This window comes from Beta vulgaris, chromosome 5 (assembly GCF_026745355.1).
Source record: "Beta vulgaris subsp. vulgaris cultivar EL10 chromosome 5, EL10.2, whole genome shotgun sequence".
Lineage (NCBI taxonomy): Eukaryota > Viridiplantae > Streptophyta > Magnoliopsida > Caryophyllales > Amaranthaceae > Beta > Beta vulgaris.
The window spans coordinates 60,579,782-60,599,480 of NC_079206.1; the positions used below are offsets into that span (position 1 = coordinate 60,579,782).

Genomic DNA, 19,699 nt, shown 5'->3' on the forward strand with positions numbered 1-19,699 from the left:
CAAACTTTGGCCCGAAAAGCTGTTATTTTTGGCCTGAAAAAGCGGCTTTGGACACGAAAATCCACCCGAATTTTGGCCTGGCTCGGCCCTCATTTGATCATCCCTACTGACAACAAAAGAGCTGAATGTTATGGTAACAAGCACTTTACTTCCAGTATGCCATCTTCTTATAACAACACTAAGAATGTTGTAGGATCCAAGAGGAGTTTATATAAGTAGCTTAGTTCCTGATAATTAGTTGGCTGAGTAATTGCTAATATCAGTAATAACGTTTCTTTCTCTAAATCTTTCTCTGTTTACTTCTAGGAAGAGACTAAATTTTGTGACATGCTTCATAGCTTGTCTCCCTTTTACCTTCTTATCGATTGCTAGATGGCTCTGTCATTTGACCTCACTTATGTTGCAATTGCGTTGATAGTTCTTACTGAGGGTCCTAACTCCTTAACATAAACAAAGCTAGTGGGATGTCAAGATTTCATCTATTTTTGGCTTATTCATGCGTTAAAAAAACATACAAGTATTTTACTCTAGCCTACAATTTTTTTCGGACCCCCTTTCAGGAACCCGTGGTAAGATGAAATTTCTTTGGGCTGTCTTGCACAGGACTACTCACCCCGAAGCCCAACAAGCTCCAAAACCCCCCCTCTTCCCAACTTGAAATTTTTGCTTTTACCAAGATTTGAACCTTGAGAAGCCATATCATTAGATCGAAGGTTCCTTGATTTTACTCTAGCCTACATATCCTGCACAGTAGTTGCTTAATGCTTAATTGCTTATCCTATATAATTAGGAGTTTAGGAGATGCGAAGTACAATTACAGATATAATCTTGCTTTCGGCTCTAGAAAGGTGACTATGGTAGGTAGTTTTAGAATTTTTAGTGTCACCTTTGGCGTCTAAAAGTGGACACTAGTCCAATTAGGCTACTAGGAAAAGAAGGAATTTAAAATCCCATCAAAAGTTTTGGAAATATTTCAGCCAAAAGAGTTAATGCTTCGCTGAATTCCCACTTTGTGGGGTCAATTAGATGATTCTTTTAAACAAAAAGTTTTTCATTGCAATTAATTATCTTTTTATTCCAAGAATTTTTATGTATAGAGTTTTTAAAAATATAAAGTAAACTAAATTGTTTTATGTATAGTAGTAGTATTACATTAGCTCTGTACAAGATATTACTCTTTCTGATTTTTTAAAATTTACTTACTTCATTTTGGGAAATAATTTAAAAAAAGTACAAAAATTTAGGAAAATTGAAAAGGTGTAAAGATTCTGAAAAATGAGAAAGCGAAACTAAATAGTAGATTAAAATATTAAAAAGTACATAAAATATGTTATTAAAAATAGAAAAAACAATGGTGTCTATATTGAAAAAACAAACAAATAATTGTGTAGATTTTGAAAAACAGAGAGATTATATAGTTTATTACTAGTATTAAAAAACATAGGCAATCGACATATATTATGAGCTATTCGATGAGCCTGACTAAGATGCTGACAATCAACTTTTTAAACAATGCACCAACTCGATATCTTCACTACTTGACGAAGCCCAATACAATTTTACTAACTGCTGAAGTACAACAAATGAAGATAAAATACTCAATCAATACAATGTTACATATCAAATCAGGTTGCAATTTTTTAATTTTATCAATATAGATTTGGTAGATTCTGAAGATTCAATTGATACCTTTACTAACATCAATAATGTGTTTCAATTGAATGAATTGTTCAAGTTGTTGTCCAAGTTTCTCTTCTAATAGCTAGTATTTTGACTCAAATGATGTCTCATATCAGTTCCTCCTTTTCTTTTTATTCGTTACACTTCTCATTTCACGAACTTCTAGGCAATTTTTGGAGAAGAGAGAGGTAGAGAGTAAAAAGAAAAGGGACCCATGTGGGAGGAGAGAGATAGAGAGAGTTTATTGTCCAAAAAAGAAGTGTAGCAAGTAATGTGAAACTTCCCATAATGGAAAGTGTAGCGAGTAAAAAGAAACGGAGGAAGTATAATAAATAAACATATTATATTTTAAAATTTTCATAATTTATTTTGCCACTTTTTCGTATTTTTTGTCCATTAATAAATTGAAAAGTTTACGTCATGACGTGATAAGTCAACAAATCTGAAAGGTTTAAGTTTGAAAATAATAACTTCAAAAAGAATTGTGGTAAGAGAATACAACATCAATATTCTCTTGTTAGTTACGTAATAAGAGTGTCAGAGATGTATATACTTGTTTAAGTTTTTTTAGTCAAGTATATTTATTATAGGACTTTATCATACTTCCTCCGTTTTTTTTAGATGTTACACTTTCTATTTTAGGAAGTTTTAAATTAGATGTTACACTTTTATTTTGGGTAATAACTTCTCTCTATCACTTTCCTATCACATGTTCACATGGGACCCTTTTATTTTTCATTCTCTCTATGTCTCTCCTCTCCAAAAATTACATAGGAGTCTGTGATTTGAAAAGTGTAACATCTAATAAAAAACAGAGGAAGTATTTTATTTCAAACATTAAACAATAAAGTCATAGTGTATTGATGGTTAAGCGTTTAAGATCTTTTTTTTCATTTCAAAGTTCATGTGTTCGAGACCCTGCAATTACACAATTTTTTTTACTGAGGAGTATACATGGACATAAGGCATTTGCATTAGAAGTTTAAGTAAAGTGCCATGTGGCATATAGATTTACTTAGGCACAATTTTTAATATATTTGTATAGATAACAATAGGTCATTTTTTTACTCAAGTAATATATTTAATCTCTTAATATTCTTTAATTACATCTGCTAGTGTCTAAAAATAAGCTATCTTGCAAGTAAAATTATTATCATTTAATTGGTTACTTTATCTTATATTATCTGAATTAAGATTTTACTACTGTGAGTAAATAAAAAAACTAAAATGGACTCGGTGCACACTAATTGGTCCACACACGTCAGATTTGGTAATTGATATTAACTTCATATAGTGAGTTTTATAGAGATATAGTGAACTTATATACAACGTAGTGAATTTTATTAACGGAAAACATATAGTGTAGGTATTATTTTTAATGTTTTAATATGTTGGAAGATGTAAGATTGTGTAGTATATATCTTGACACATGCTTTAACATACGAATTATGAAGACTCTGCATGATATAGTGAGTGCCCGAATGATATAGTGAGTGTCTGAATGATATAATAAATTGTTCAAAAATGATGTAGTTTATGCATGATATAATATGTTTCTGAATGATATAGTGGGTTTTTGAAGGATATAGTGGATTGTTTGGATAATGATATAGTTTTTGCATGATATAATATGTTTATGAATAATAATTAAACTTTTGTATGATATATTGGGTTTTCACATGATACAATGGTTTATGTATGATATAATGATTTTTGTATGATATAGTGAATTGTTCTGAATTAATACGTGCTCTTGACGTAGTGTACACTAATATTTATGTGAAACGAGTCCACACACGTCATATTGATAAGTAAATAACCTTCATTCTTGTTTTATGCATTCCTTATTTTCTCTATTTCCGTAGACAGGTTAACCATTAGGTGTTTTGTTCAATTTCAAAAGATCAAATCATTTTTTCACCCTGAGCCCCTGACCATGCTAATTTGGTAGGAGCCCATGACTTTGCCACTACTCCATTTTGAAAAAGAAAAAAAAGACAGTAGATTATGAGTTTATGACAAATTCCAAATGTTGAAATAATACTAGGGACAAACTGGCAACGTAATCTTTTGTCACTACTTAATTTGACCCCATTTGTGCCTACTTTTTTTTATAAATTGTTTACCATAGTTGTAATGATCTCTTTTGGTCAATTTCTTTTTTCATAGTACATCTATTAGTTAATCAATCTTCAGCTTATAAAAGAGAATAGGATATAACATAATTATAAAACAAATATAATTTATAATAGTTGCGTTATTATTAAAAGCTGGAAATTGAAAATCTAATTATAAATTATTATTATTAGACAATAAAAAGTGACGATGGTTTCATGACAACTCAATATAATATTGTCTATATCATAAAAATTATATGTAGATTAATTCCAAATAGAAGGAAGGTTTTTATTTTGATTAAATAATCATCAGAAAATTAATGTAATATATGTCAATGTACTATCTTTTCTTATAATATATTAATATTGTAGTACATAATTTTGAAAAAGTCAAAATTTATCAACTTTAATCATATATATTTCACTAATATCTAGAGCAATTCAATTGCTTTTTCAAATTAATCAACTACGAACGATTTTATAATATAGCAATAAAGGTATTATTAATAAAAATGTATCTTTTAAAATTGTGAAAAAACAGTACTCCATCGTTTCAAAATATATATAAGGTATTCACGCTTTAGGATAATTTGCTTTTACCACAAATATCTCTCATAATGTGATAAATAAAAATTATAAAAATTATATCGTTGGATTCGTCATGAAAAACTATAATAACATTAATTTTTAAATTTTTTTATCCGCGTAAATTGAGAGTAACTAACGGTCAAAGTTCGACCTCGAAAATCGTATGTGTCTTATATTTTGAAATGGAGGGAGTATTATTATTATTATTATTATTATTGTTGTTGTTATTATTATTATTATTATCATTATTATTATTATTATTATTGATAAGGAAATTAAGTCAGCCCAAGGGCTAACCCCTACAAGGCTACTAGCCTGTGGGAAAGACCAACACATTGGCTGGTAAGGCATCCGTAGCATGCAGAGGAAATACCTCCAAGGGGGAGCGCTCTATCTACTTGAGCTAACTCCTATCATTGGAGGGAGTATTATTATAAACCCTTCGTCTCAATATATACTTCCTATTTCTATTTTGAATGTCCTAAAATATAATTTTTATTTATATATTTAGTTTCATTTTTTTTCGTAATTTGCCTAAAAAAACCGTGTCCTTTTCATTTATCCGTTTCATGAAATTAATTTTTTTGCTTCGTTAATTCAACCCAAGTGTTACAATCAATGTTCTTTCATCAATTATTCTTCTTTCTCTCTTCTAAAGTCTCTTTTCCCATACAACATTTATTTTGTTTAAAAAAATCTTAACTATCCTTTTTAGATTTTACTAACTTTAATTTTTCGCGAAAAATAGAATCATAAACTATATTTTACAATGGAGGGAGTAGGAAAAAAAATACAATTCTATTATCTATTCTTCTCAATTGTTCATAGTAATGGATAGAAATTAATAAACTTCTATCGTGGGGTTAGTTGAGCAATAATATTCCCATATCCGATATGGGCCAATATTTTCCATATTGAATACTTAATATGATTAGATGTAGTCCCAGATATGATATAGCTAACTGATATAGCTAACTGATATGATATAAGATTTCAACTAACAAGCTCCCAAAAAACAAAATATGAAAAACAAAAAAAAATGTAATTTTTTAATCTTATATCATATCAGTTAGCTATTAAATTATATATGGACTACATCTAATCATATCGCATATCCGTATATGGGAAAGTTTGCCCATATCGAATATGGGCAAATACTTTCTCGGGGTTAGGGGCATGAACGCAAATTTAAAATAAGAAATGACAAAAAGAGGGAGCGTCGGAATATTAAAAGTTAGTGAAAATGTGAAAGAGATGATGGGGGCGGGGTCAAACTACTGTCTGAGTTGTATGAATTGCATGCTATTTTCTTCAAACTTTGATGTGTATTCATCGTACATATACGCCCAAATATTTCAAAATTCTATGAGTTATTACTGACAGGTGACAGGTAATAACTATACTTTTTGGTACCAACAAACCATTCCACAATTTCAGAGGGAATCGATGTGGGCAACTGGACATCATGAAATAACTATATTACTCATTTATGATATGAATGTTGGACAAGTCTTCAATACTATAGTATAGTCTATAATTCTATATGCCCATTTAATATTTATGAGATGAAAGTGTCACTTATCATCATGGACAAGGGGATGCTATTATGCCACAAATCTTCAATAGGAACCAAAGTTCATGACTTTGGAATAATATCAAGCCTTCATATTCGATGTTTCTTAAGTTCTTTTGAAAACTTTAAATGTTACAAATTTTCATTACAACAAGTAGATTTGTTCTTGTATAAAAACGAAAAGAGTTTTGGAAATGTTATAATAGTATTTATTGGGAATGTGCGTCTCATATGATCCAACAATATATAAAATTTCAGTTGTATAGTTTGTCCATAATGAAGTAATTTGTCTTTCACAAAAAACTTAGTAAAATAATAATATGTGTTTCGCTCCTGTATATAGACGTAATTGTTGTAACTAACACGCAAGGAGACAGTATACAGAGAAACAGTTAGAACGATCTTACTTGAATATGAGAAACGAAAAAAGGAGAATGATGTAACGGGAGAGATCCATTGTCCTTAAAGGTGATTTCGCCATAGCACGGGTGCAAAGTTCCTCCTAACGACCACCCTCCAGGATTGACACAACGCCGTCCGATTGTGTGCACTCACAAGTAGACGGATGAAGTAGTGACTGAACTTAGCCCGAAATTTTGGAGAACATTTTTTAGTAGAGGGGAAGACTGAATCATTTTGTGTATTTCTCCAACTAGAGAATGAGGGTTTATATAGAGTAGAGAAGCAAAGAAAAACGACAATGAATTATTCTAGGAGAAGTTTAAGGAGTAATGAAGATTTATATAGAGTAGAGAAGCAAAGAAAAACGACAATGAATTATTCTGGGAGAAGTTTAAGGAATAACAGTTGCGACATAAACGACAAGAATTGATTTGCCGATACAAGCATGATTGCGAGAATCTTGCGAAGGAAATCTTGAAAAACAGTCCCAAAAAAATAAAGCATATCACAAAATGGACCACAAACCAACAACCCATTACTCAACTAAGCTTAAAGGAACATAAAGGTATATAAACAAGGTAGGACCTTTATATTCTTTTCATGTGGGACTTGAGTATTTCATGAACAAAAGCAAACAAAAAAGTACTCCAAAAATATGACTAACTTTGAGACTTTAATTCCAACCGTAACTACTATTTTTTTGGGTTCATTTCCCTTGTTCTTGATCGGTCTCGTTATAGCAATATTTGTTATGTTGGAGTATTAACTCATTAAAGAAGAGATTAGAAGAACTAGAACTTTGAGAGAATCCTAATCTTTATCTACCAATGGCAGTATTAAGACTTAAATTTGTCAAATTATCAATTATGAAACACAAAATCATGATTGAAATCTATATCCAACATTGGTCTACTCATTATTCTCGGAAGTCGGAGGTATGTTATGATTAGCGGCTGTGCAATGAAGAATTATATAAACAATCTTTGCACTAATCAATAATTATCACTATGATCAGTCAATTAATGGAAAAATATAATACACGCTTCTTATATCACATGTCCTCGAAGACACATTAAAACCTTGATATAAATCTGTGGGTTAACACTAATTTCTAATACCACTTTCTTTTTCTTAACCAATCAATCCCCTAAAATTTTGAGTTAACAATTATAGTAATATTATAAGAATCATAGATGTGACATGAAGAGATTCATATTTCTAAAAAAATAGAATTGACATAAAATTATTACAAAAGGTGATATAAAATATAGGATTATGCTATATGCAACACTTAGGATTGTATATAAGATATAAATATATTGCTTAAAGTGAAAATTAGTTATAAATTTATGACAAAAGTTTACATTATCAATATAATAAATGATCAGTTAATGTTTTTTTTTTTCATTTTTAGCTTCTTATATGCAACCCTTAGGGCTGTATTTAGTGTTTCCTTAAAATATACTCCGTCTGTCCCAAAATATAGTTCCCATTTTTATTTTGGGTGTCACAAAATATAGTTCTCATTTTCATATTTAGTTTTTTCCATAATTTGTCTAGAAAAACCGTGTCCCATCATTTATTTGCTTCTTGAATTTTGTTTTTTCCTTTATTTTTTCAACCAAAATGGTAAAATTAATGCTCTTTCACCAATTATTCTTCATTCTCTCTCCTAAAATCATCTTTTTTCATACAACATTTATTTAAATAAACAAAAAACTTTACTATCCCTCTTATATTCTACTTGCATAAATTACCGTAAAATAAAGGAAATGAAAACTATATTTTGGAACGAAGGAAGTAATAAACTACGGTATCATCCCAAAAAATAAAGGAGTTTGTCTTGTAAGAGACCGCCTACTTTTAAATTAAAATTAGGCAATAATGTAAGTCCGATATTAAAGAAAATTAGCCCAATAGTGACTAGATTAATTTCTTTCGGTGACTAATTTAATCCATTTAGTGACTAGATTTATTTTTATATTAAATTTAGACGGTCTCTTTTGATAATTTTTGAAAATAAATTGTTCTATACAAACGAAAAATAAAAGTGTTCAGATTATCTCAATAACAATAAAAAATAAAAGTTGGCTAACTACTTATAGAGATGGAAAAGTTTTAACCTATGAAATTGATTGTACAAAAGGCAATAAATTAGGGACCATCCTCTAAAATGACCAAAAGAGCCCCAGTAGACATGGGGGCATTAATTTTGTGGAGTTGTTTCAAATAATTTGTTTAGTGTTTTTCAAAAGCCCTGAGCTGTAACTCATACTACTATATGCAGACTTATAACACCCAAAGACCAAAGTCATATTACAGTAAAGCATAGGAAGAAAAAGTCCTCCAACAAAAGAATAGAGAGATTGAGAAGAAAAGCATCACAAAGATAAAAAGAAACTTTTGGGTTTTTTTGGTCTTGAATTTTGTAAGATAAATTTAGAAGATGGCAACATTTGGAGGAACAACTCAGAAGTGCAAAGCTTGTGAAAAAACTGTATATTTGGTTGATCAACTTACAGCTGATGGTAAAGTCTTTCACAAAGCTTGTTTCAGATGTCATCATTGCAAAAGCACTCTAAAGGTTGATCTTCATTTCTAATTTCTTCATTTTTCATCAAGATTGAAACTTTACATTCATTTTATATGTTTTGCAGCTTAATTTTTCACCATTATTATTAGTTTCATGAAATGGGTTGTTAAGGATCTTAAGGAAATAATATTTGTATTTCTTTGATTGTTAATTTGGATGATCATATTTTTTTCTTGTTTTCTTTGGATTGAAAATTTTCATCTTTTCTTTTGGAGATTTTGGGATTAGAATATGAGATGTTTTAAGTTAGTTAGATTTTCCTTGAATCTGAACTTGGCAAGTTTGAAGTACATAAGATGATTATGAATCTAAAGCTTTTTTTTTGTATCTTATTAGATTGAATATGCTTATGTTTCAAAGGATTGTGGATCAATAAGATTATAGTGATTAAAGAAACTTATGATTTTGCTATTTCAGAAAAGAAAAAAAATTTCTGAAATCATAATGATATTTGCAATATCAGATTCATCATCCTTTTCTAAATTATCTTGTCTTTTGCAGCTTCACAATTATAGTTCATTTGAAGGGGTGTTATATTGCAAGCCTCACTTTGCTCAGCTTTTTAAGATGACAGGCAGTTTGGACAAAAGTTTTGAAGGTGGATTTTTTTTTCTTTCTCTATAAGTTTCATTTATCATAATGGTTACTGTCTAATGATGTTTTTTGCTATTTTTTTTCCCTTCAGCTGCTCCTAGGACTGTCAGAGATAGATCTTATGAGCAGGTAAGTTCATGCTTAATATGATGTTGCTAACCTCTTGACCATATATTCCCTCCGTTTCATTTTAATGGTTACATTTTGACATTTTACACTGTTCACAAATTGTACTCTGACGCTCGTTTATGATTTACACATGAATAAAAACATAGTCATGTGCAGTGCCGTTCCTGACATTTTATGGGCCCTAGGCAAAATAAAAAAATGGACCCCTATCTAAAATAATTCTAATTTTTTTGGGAAGCATTTGATATTTTCCATGAGAAATAATGGTGAAATCAATTGGAATATGGGAAGAATTGAATGAGATTTGGAGAAAAGCACTAGATGGAAATGAAAGGCCATGGAAATAGGAGGAAATAAGTTATCACGTAGCTTAAGTATCATTTTTTTTTTTGGCGGCACTTAAGTATCAGTTATCACGTAGCTTATAGGTTAGATTATTTTTTGGTTTGGTCCCCTTTGGCTGATGGGCCCTAGGCCATTGCACTTGTTGCCTACCCTCAAATCCGGCCCTGGTCATGTGGGATCTTGTTCGATTCGTCTTAGTACATATTTTATTAATTTGTACTTTCTATAATTTTCACAAATACAAAACTAAAGTTATATGTCCTCAAAGTTTTGCATTGACATGCATGAGAAGTGTAAGGGTGTAGATTAAAATAAAACGGTGGGAGTACAAGCGGAGTTGTTTCATCCTTAAACCAATTTGCAATAGGTGCAGTAACTTACGCGAGTTATATGTTAGTTGTCCCTCAATTCCTTCTTCAGTGTTGGATAAAAGGATAAGAAATGAATCTGACAAGATTTTATAGGATCATCTTATATATGGTGAGAATTCAGGGCCAAAACTGGGTCCTATATGCCATTCAAAAGAGCAAAAAGGAAATATATATGAAAATGGTAAAAGGGGACAAAAATAATAGCATTGGTAGCATTTTTGGAGAGTTTTTTTTTTGATAATTACATTTTTGGAGAGTTTATTTAATCAATCATTGATAATATGAGCAGGGCCAAACCAACAGCAAAGTGTCTAGCATGTTTGGTGGTACTCAAGAGAAGTGTGTCTCCTGCAAGAAAACTGTTTACCCAATAGAAAAGGTAAAGTTCGGTGTACAATTAAACTCCTTCTACACTCTATAGTTCTACTTCATTACATCTCCAAGGCTTGCTGAACATTGCTGAATCTTTTATTCATGTTTTTGGTAAATTCGTTTCGGCTTTCAGGTGGCTGTTGATGGTGATTCATATCACAAGGCGTGTTTCAGGTGCAGTCACGGAGGATGTGTTATAAGCCCGTCAAATTATGTAGCTCACGAACACCGCCTTTACTGTCGTCACCACCATTCCCAGCTGTTTAAACAGAAGGGTAATTTCAGTCAATTGGCAACTCAACCTCACACTAATGGAGCTTCGAATGGAGTTACAAATGGTGTCACAAACGGAGTTACTAATGGTGTCGCGAGTGGAGTTACAAATGGTGTCGCGAATGGAGTTACTAATGGTGTTACAAATGGGGCGACTCAGAACACAGTAGCATCGGCCTGATAAGCCTCTTATGCTTGTCTTTGTAATGTTATCTTTATTTCAAAGATGCTACTATTGTAATTCCAGAGTGAATACAACTTGCTGAGTATACTGCTAAGAGAGAACTTTCTTGTGCGTGATTTATACAAGTTTCAATCATATTTATATATATACTAGTGGTGTACTTCTTTCCTTTGAATCTTCTCCTCGTCAATTATTTGTATGATTGTATCAATAATCTTCCTCTTGGGTGTAATTTGCAGCACTGAAACTTGCAGATTGTGAGGTTGTTCATGAACTGTTTGTTTGTGGCTGATTGAACTTATTAGAGATATAGTAGGAACTAGGAAGTGTATAAAAGTGCAATTACATTAAATTGTAGTACTCTCATTCCAAAATGATAGAGCTTGCAAACATTATTAAAAGAGACCTAGTCACAAAATGGATTAAATTAGTCACCGAAAAAAATTAACCTAGTCACAATTGGGCCAATTCTCTTTTTAATATTGTGCTTATCATTACCTAATTTTAATTTAAAAGTAGGCGACCTCCTATAAAACAAACTTTAGAGCACGGTTGTTTTGAGGTCAATTATGAGGAATATAGCTAAAGTAATGTGTCCCTCAGTGGTTAAACTTTCTTAGTTGACTTTGAGAGTATCATCAAGGGTATTGTAATAAATTAAACTTACTAATTAGAACAGAAAATATTTTAGAAAAAAAAAAGAACAGATTAGAAAATGTAAAACGTTTTTAGAAGAAGTATTACTCTACGGCATACTGAAGGAACTGGAGTATCTATAATTATATATTAAGGGTCTGTTCTCCCCAGCTTATTTTCAGTTCAGTTCAGTTCAGCTCTGGACAATACTTTTACTCTCACATATCACTAGTCATTTCAGTTCAGTTCAGTTCAAATCAGTTCAGTTCAGATCAGTTCAGTTCAACTGTTTTATGCCGAAAAGAACATGCCTTAAGAATAATTACACGATCACATGTTGAGAATTGTTAGGGTAATATTTAGATTAACATAATATTTGGGAAAGTATTGTATGAGTAAAGGAGTATTTCCTTATTTCCTATTCTTATCCCAAGTTAAGATAATATTTGGATAAGTATTATATTGCATAAAGAAGTGTTCCTTATTTCCTATTCGGCTGTCTTACCCTAGATTAAGAATAATATTTGGAGAAGTATTATATCAAGAAAAGGAGTGTTTTCTTATTCTTATTTCCTATTCCTATCTCATGTTAAGATAATTATTTGGAAAAGTATTATATTGAGTAAAGGAATGTTTCCTTATTTCCTTTTCCTACCTTAATTAGGATTTATTGATGTATTATAAATATTCCGTCGTTCATAATTCATTAGTTAGGTTAAGATTTGGAGAGAGAGAGGCGCAAAAACATGGGAGAAAGAAAAGTGTTGAACAAATACTACCCACCAGATTTCGATCCAGCCAAAATCCCTAGGCGAAGGCAGCCCAAGAATCAGCAAATCGAAGTTACTATGATGCTGCCAATGAGTATTCGGTGCAATACTTGCAGAAATTACATCTATGAAGGAACCAAATTCAATTCTAGGAAAGAAACCGTTATTGACGAGACATACTTGGGCATCAAAATATTCAGATTCTATTTCAAATGCACAAATTGTTCTGCTGAGCTGATAATAAAGACAGACCCACAGAACACAGGCTATGTAGTTGAAGCAGGTGCAACACGGAATTTTGAACAAGTTGATAAAGAGACGACGAAACGAGTTGCAGAAGATTTGGGAGATGCAATGAAATCTCTGGAGAATAGAACCTTAGACTGTAAGCAAGAAATGGATATTATGGCAGGCCTTCATGAACTCAAGTCCATGAAGTCAAGGCATGCGACAGTTAGTGTAGATGCAATGCTAGAGGCGTTGCAGCGCACGGGGAAAGATCAGGAGTTGAAGCTTGACGAAGAGGATGAGGCACTGATTAAAACAACATTTAATAACCGCAAAGAGTATGTGCGAAGGATTAATGATGAAGATTGGGATGATGACATAGCAAATGACACAGTGAAGAAACCTAAACTGTCTGAAGATGTAAGTAAACCAACAGATGTGTTGACAAAGAACAATTCGACTGAAGACTCGAAACCAACTTTGCAGCCTCCAGCAGTAAAATTTACGGTGAAAAGAAAACAGCTGAAAAACCAGAAGACAAATAACCTGTAAAGAAGGAAGATACTATACTTTGCTACCTATGCATAAATTTACTAGCTCAATTTTTCATCTCGTGAATTTAATAGCAGCAATTTTGTAACTTTACTCTGTGTAGAACAAACATGTTCTATGAAGTATTTAACTAAGCTGAAATTAGCAAAATATAATTTTCTTATTATTTTTTGCATTACTTCTATTCTGGTTGAGAAATTAAACTGAAAAAAATCTACTAATTTGCTTGTGCATCAGCTGCTCTCCACCGCCCCCTCCTCCCCCCCCCCCCCCCCCCCCCCACCCACCACCACCCCCTCCCAAAAAAAACGACAGAGGAAAAACAAATCACTAAAATTCATGATATATAAGAATAGAAGAAAGAAAGTATAAGAACAAATCTCCAATCTGATAAAAAGAACATAGCACATAAAGGCGCCATTGATTACAAGTAGATTATGTTTTTTTTCTTGGTGCAAATTATAAGTAGATTATAAACATGAGTCCGAGTCACTAGCCAGTGCAACATCATCAATCGGTTTTAGACAAACTCTACATAAAGTAAGGAACGTAATGTTTCCTCGTTCAAAATGATATAAACAAAGTATTACAGCAATATAATTTTCTTTTTTCCTGATTGAGTTAGAATCCAGCCCATCCAGCTGGTTGAGAAGCTGTGTTTTTGCTGGCTAACTTATTTGAATCCGCAAAACGTTGAGAAGTGTTACCTTCACCAGGTCTAGAGATCCGAGAGCTGGCAGAAGGAGCTGCAGTGAAGCTGTCATCACCAAATCCCCATTTATCTTGAGTTGTTCCACCTGAAGCATCTTGCTTGCTCGAGTGACCATTCTTGGTCCTAACAGATTTAGATCTATCAGCAATAGATGTTGGTGAACTGGCAAAGGCTTGCCATGGCTTCGTTTCCGAGCTTTTGGAACTCTTGTCGGACAAACCTTGGAGTTCCCTCACCGTGACTTCATTTTTTACTCTCTGATGAGATCCAATTAAATTAAGTTAAAACCAAACAATGAATTTCCTGGAGTCTAATATGCACAAGGCAAGACAAATAATAAGTAAACTGAAAACTAGTTATATGGTAGAGCTCCACAGAGAAAAGATGTGTGATCATCAAATATGTTTCGTAGCAAGATGTATGTCATGCCTTCCGAGCTTCACATTTAAGCAATGTTCTCCTTCAGGTTTTCCTTTTATATTTGCTTTTTCAGGGGGGCGAGGGGTTAATACCTGAGAAGGGGTGGCTTCATTACTGGACGATGGTTGGTTCCTTGTAGACTCCTTTATTGGGGGAGGAGTTCTGGCAGCCAATGCCTGCTTCAGCTCCTGTAATTCCTGTCTCTGTGATCGACATATTGCAGTGAGCTTCTCATATTTTGCAGTAATCTCTGCCTTTTCAGCATTAACTTGCTTCAATTGCTCCTGTAGCTTAACTTTCTCAGCCTCGAAGGAATTATCCTTCCCCGATTTCACGTCACTGCCAGTGGGACTGAGTTTTGATGTGTCAAACTCAGCAACAAAGGTGTTGAAAGCCTCATTTTCAAAAGTTGTGGCGCTACTAGGTTTCATTGCGCTTTCAAAAGCTGTGGCGCTACTAGGTTTCATTGCATTAGCCTGACTGTTAGCCCTCCCGGAAGGGCCAGCTTTACCAGGCAGATTATGTTTCTCAGATCGGCTTCTATCCTCTTTCCAGGTCGACGATTCATCATCAAATTTTGGTGCACCTCTGTCCTCTGGGACAAGGGTGTCCTTAGCATGATCAGTTGACCAAAACGCACCAAGTGGTGCCCCTCCAAACCCACCCGTAGAAGTATTTGACGTCGACGAATGAGTTGTTTCACTTGATGATGGCACAGGTGGTGGACTTCTCCGAGGCACTGAATTTGAAGCCCTAGACATGATCTTGGACATTCCTAGTAAAAAAAAAGGGTTCCAACAGATTTAGAAACTGCAATGGATTTTGTTCAGGAACTCTAATCTAATATGAATTGGCGTAAAACCCAGTAATCTCACTGGAAACAAGCGTAAAGCTATTAGAATATATACACATCTGGTTAATACTAAATTACCAATCCTTGAACACATCTCAAAAACTGACTGCTCAATACCTTCAGTGATGTCAGAAGCTGTTTCACGCATAAGAGGCGGCCGATCAGGTAACGACTTCTGTGATCCAACAGCGAATTGCTCATTGACACGAAACCATACCTATCATGAATGCCACAATCAGAAAACTCTGAACACCACCAACTCAAAAATAATGCTAACAATTAAAAAGTACCTATATCATCATACTGATGATCTACAACTAACCTAAGTTCATGGAGATGAATGTCCAATCAAGCAAAGTGCTTGCCTGTGTGATGTCTGGTCTAGAGTCTGGGGAAGCGTTGAGCATGTCTCGGATTAAATCAGTAATAGGCGCACTGAATTTTGGTAAATCTGGGATGCGGTAGTTTCCATTCAGAACCTGTAGCTTTGACTCGCCATCAAATGCAGATTTGAGATAGCAAATACGGTAGAGCAAACACCCAAGAGCCTAAAAAAAGAAGGAAATTAAACTCAGATGCTTGCAAAATTCATAACTCAACTTGTACAAGAGTGCGATGAATACATCTTTATGCTTATAGACAAACATGTGAAGATTAACTTACCCAAATGTCCACCTTCTCACTTATAAGGTCTCTTCGGAACAAATCCCACATCTTCCAAACACAAAAACATGGAAAGGTCATATTAAATATTTCAATTAGAATTTAATGGATGAAGGCATGAAAGTTCTTTAACCTCAGGTGCTCTATAAGCAGGTGTCGTGTGCTTCCTGATGTTGTCTTCTTCAACACCCATTTCTTCAGGTTTCTCAAAACGCTTGTGATTGGTAGAGGTGCTTCCAAAGTCACACAATTTCCATAACCCATCTGAGCCCAGCAAAAGATTCTCTGCTTTCAAGTCACTGAATAGTATAATGAAGGGGATCAAGCAGTTAGCAGAGGGCATTAAAGTGAAAAGAATATGACATATTAATCACTGAATCCAGCCAACTGCCATTCTCCTCTTCTGACACTAATTTGTAGTCTCTAAAAAAGAAAGTATGGACACGTAACTTACCCTGGGTGTGGACAGGACTAAGAAACGATACATTATCCAAAATCCCAAAAAGAAGTAAACTGACATGTTCTATGGCCAACATGTGACCAGTGCTGAGCACATGATATTCATTAACATCTAAAGGGAAATAATAACAGCATCACATCTTGCTCTCAAGACTCACTAAGTTTACAATGTGAATTAAGCATAAACAGTGTGATACTTTTCTCTGGGGTGGAGGTGGAGGAAGGGGAGAGGATATTCTGTAAGAGCCACAAATGGCCCTGTGACGCAAAAGGGTTACAAAGTCGGGTCTTAGGTAACACCCCGAACGTCTGACCAGCCAAGCTACCCAGCAGCCAGAAATGGAATATACATAGTGAACTTATGCTATCTTTGGCGGATGCCGGCACATCAGATGAGCATTTCCAGTTTTCCACTCAAGTAGGGGTTTAATCCTCAAAGAACTGCACAGTTTTTTGCGCTTCTCATTATTAGAAACCTCGCTTTTCCAAATAAGAAGAGAATTGGAGATTGCAATTTAAGACTATTACACATGGATCATATAATAACCTAAAATCTTCCATTCAAAACATAACCAATTATATACACAAATGAAGAAGCATGCTTATTACCGATGGGCTATTGGTGGAGAATGGCAGTGCATTGCAAAAACTGCATTACAGACATCCCTAAAAATTGTCAAGATTTGCTTCTCATCAAAGTAACCGGCTCCTCTACTCTCCAAAACATTTACCAAAGATTTCTCGCAGCATTCCATCACAAGAAGTGCTTCTTTTGTTCTACCCAGGTCCAAAATAGTATGAGAATAAAGAGTAACTACATTAGGATGTCCTTTGAGCGATTTCATCACTTGAATCTCTTTCATGACCAGGTCCAGTGATTCCTGGTCATTGCATATGATATGCTTCAAAGCATACTGCTTTGATGCATTCAATGCATCTCTAGCCAAGTAGACACAAGAAAAACCTCCCTCGGCAATGACATTCTTGATATGAACTTTAATGTCACCAATATCAATATTGCGGCCCTCGAGTCCTGTTGGTTCCTTCTGTGCAAAGGGCTTGAACTTCCACATGGTTGATGCTCAATACAGGTGTAAAGCACACTGCAGGCATTTACAAAATACTGTGAGATTAACCGAGCAACAGTGCTGTAAGATTCTATAGTTCAGGGGTACAAAACACATTACATATGCATACATTGCACAAGCAACATCAAGATAAAAGGTAACAGCATACAAGAGCTGCTGTCCAACCAAATCAAGACAGTATATATCAAACAGATCAATGCCAACAATGAAAAGTGATGAAGACATATGAGACGTGAAAGGAAAACCATACTAAAATTATGTTTGCCTCAATCATCGTGGGAGCCCAAGTCCAAGATTGTTTATGGATAAGTCATTGCCCGATGGCAGGTTGAGATATTTTCCTGATATTTTCCTGATATTGTTCTTTCCAAAGTTATAGAAGGACACAGGTAAACGTAATATTTACATAATTTGCTGATATTATTTAGGTTTAGTTTTAGGATATAACATCCATTCTCCACAATTACTTAGTACTAAAATAAATATAGCATTCATTTTTTTGTTTGTACTTGGTCATCAGTGTCATCTTTCTAGAGAGCGGATTAGGGGAGATACTCAAAAATCACAGATAGCGTATTAAATGCAACGACACCACATCTCTCCCCCACCTCGTCATGGTTGATCCTCCCAAGAATAAGCTAGGATTTGGCAAACAACTTTCATTCCTAGTACCCGAATCCCCTCATTGTGGCAACTAGTTTATACCTCTCGGGTACTCTAGAATAACGTACATTTATTTCATTATAACAGCAACTGCAGTTATACCCTACATTTTAAACTACTTGGCTAAAAAGCATTTATTTAGTTCTTAAGAATAAAACTACTATATCTCTCAATATTTTGGTAATTACGTTAGCCAGATGACATTCACAGGTTGTTTGCTACAAGATAATAAGTGCCGGCAATGAAAATGAAATTTGTGTGTAATTTTGCCATGAAAACCTTATACCAAATTCCATAGTAATACAATACCATTTTCATTCGGACACAATATACAAATCTAATACGGTACTAGTGGTAATTGAAGTTAAGAATACGAAAACACATTCATTACCATGAAGTTTTTCCTGAGAAATTTACAGCTTATTCAATCATTTATTACCGCCTACCAAACACGCAATTGAGATACTAAATCAGATTCGGAATTTCGCAAGTGAGTTCAATGCACAGAGAAATTAACATAGATTTACAAAAGATCTGACTTAAAATTCATCTATCACTCTAGAATAACGTACATTTGAACTTTCTGACTAAGATTCACATCTTACCAGCTACTTGATCAAATACTTTACAGATTGAAATTTCGAACAAACAAATAGTACGCATTATCAAATCAACAATTCTGATCAAATCATACAATTATAATGTGGAATCGATGAGCTTTAAATAAACTAACAATTATATAAAATGAAAAGACAGAGATCAAATCTGACCTTTAAGCAGTAAATCGAAGTTTGTAAACTGTGAATTTTGGGCAGATTTTTGCAGGACAGCAGTAGAATTGTTCGGTAATTAGTAGCTGTGTTAATGGTGGATTGCTGCAATGCAAAGCATTATAGGAGGGAGGAGAGAGAAAGAGTGATCAGAAGGAAGAAGAAAAGGTGGAGGGAGAAAGATAGATGCAAGTTTTAGATCCGTATTAAGCAAAGAGTTTAGGTTATCTCCGCGTTTTCACTAATCATTTGAACTTTCTTTTTTGTTTTCTTCCCTTTGCCCTTAGTAACGTACGTGGCCATGCCCATGGGCCATTAATTTAGAAAAACAAACAAAAAGATGACTCGTTTTGGTTCCGTAAGAGATCGTCTACTTTAAATTTAAAATTAGGTACAATTCATGTTAAATATTAAAAGGAGAACGTATCACTTTTTTAATATAAGTGATAGGTTCAATCCATTTTTAGTAATCACGTTTAATCTATTTGATAACTAGCTTAATTCATTTAGTGACGGATTTAATCCATTCGGTAAGATTGTTGGGTTATTTTTTAAAAAAATTATTTGTTATATTTTGAGATTCAAAGGAAGGAGAAGAAAGGGATGATTATAATAGTGCGAGATGTCTACAAATAATGTTGGGTTAGAGTTGGATGAAATGGAC

The 19,699-nt window shown here is 33.5% G+C and overlaps 3 protein-coding genes across 3 annotated transcripts; 2 read left to right on the forward strand and 1 right to left on the reverse strand.

Moving 5' to 3' along the window:
• The first annotated feature begins 8,563 nt into the window (after window positions 1-8,563).
• Window positions 8,564-11,396, forward strand: LOC104894213 (LIM domain-containing protein WLIM1). The gene is made up of 5 exons (XM_010680398.4): window positions 8,564-8,944; window positions 9,455-9,551; window positions 9,639-9,676; window positions 10,682-10,771; window positions 10,898-11,396. The coding sequence occupies exons 1-5, from the start codon at window positions 8,807-8,809 to the stop codon at window positions 11,216-11,218; spliced, it is 684 nt and encodes a 227-aa protein (XP_010678700.2). The 5' UTR covers window positions 8,564-8,806; the 3' UTR covers window positions 11,219-11,396.
• Window positions 11,397-12,427: 1,031 nt separating this feature from the next.
• On the forward strand, window positions 12,428-13,573 carry LOC104894214 (uncharacterized). Its single transcript, XM_010680399.4, has one exon. The coding sequence runs from the start codon at window positions 12,604-12,606 to the stop codon at window positions 13,405-13,407; it is 804 nt and encodes a 267-aa protein (XP_010678701.2). The 5' UTR covers window positions 12,428-12,603; the 3' UTR covers window positions 13,408-13,573.
• A 222-nt stretch (window positions 13,574-13,795) lies between these two features.
• Window positions 13,796-19,273, reverse strand: LOC104894216 (uncharacterized). The gene is made up of 8 exons (XM_010680400.4): window positions 19,036-19,273; window positions 17,124-17,617; window positions 16,189-16,354; window positions 16,056-16,106; window positions 15,758-15,940; window positions 15,510-15,609; window positions 14,632-15,314; window positions 13,796-14,376 (listed from the first exon to the last, which is right to left on the reverse strand). Exons 2-8 carry the CDS (start codon window positions 17,585-17,587, stop codon window positions 14,029-14,031), a joined length of 1,995 nt encoding a protein of 664 aa, XP_010678702.2. The 5' UTR covers window positions 17,588-17,617; window positions 19,036-19,273; the 3' UTR covers window positions 13,796-14,028.
• Between the last annotated feature and the right edge of the window lie 426 nt (window positions 19,274-19,699).

What these genes read in the sequence shown, in the direction of transcription:
- LOC104894214 (XM_010680399.4), top strand. Translation starts at nt 12,604, where the DNA reads ATGGGAGAAAGAAAAGTGTTGAACAAATACTACCCACCAGATTTCGAT.
- LOC104894216 (XM_010680400.4), bottom strand. Translation starts at nt 17,587, where the DNA reads ATGTGGAAGTTCAAGCCCTTTGCACAGAAGGAACCAACAGGACTCGAG. An exon ending in CTAGACCAGACATCACACAG is followed by an intron (nt 15,610 to 15,757) that starts GCAAGCACTTTG and finishes CATTCATGATAG; the next exon opens with GTATGGTTTCGTGTCAATGA. An exon ending in AGCTTCTGACATCACTGAAG is followed by an intron (nt 15,315 to 15,509) that starts GTATTGAGCAGT and finishes TTTTTTTACTAG; the next exon opens with GAATGTCCAAGATCATGTCT.
- LOC104894213 (XM_010680398.4), top strand. Translation starts at nt 8,807, where the DNA reads ATGGCAACATTTGGAGGAACAACTCAGAAGTGCAAAGCTTGTGAAAAA. An exon ending in GAGATAGATCTTATGAGCAG is followed by an intron (nt 9,677 to 10,681) that starts GTAAGTTCATGC and finishes TAATATGAGCAG; the next exon opens with GGCCAAACCAACAGCAAAGT. An exon ending in CTGTTTACCCAATAGAAAAG is followed by an intron (nt 10,772 to 10,897) that starts GTAAAGTTCGGT and finishes TTCGGCTTTCAG; the next exon opens with GTGGCTGTTGATGGTGATTC.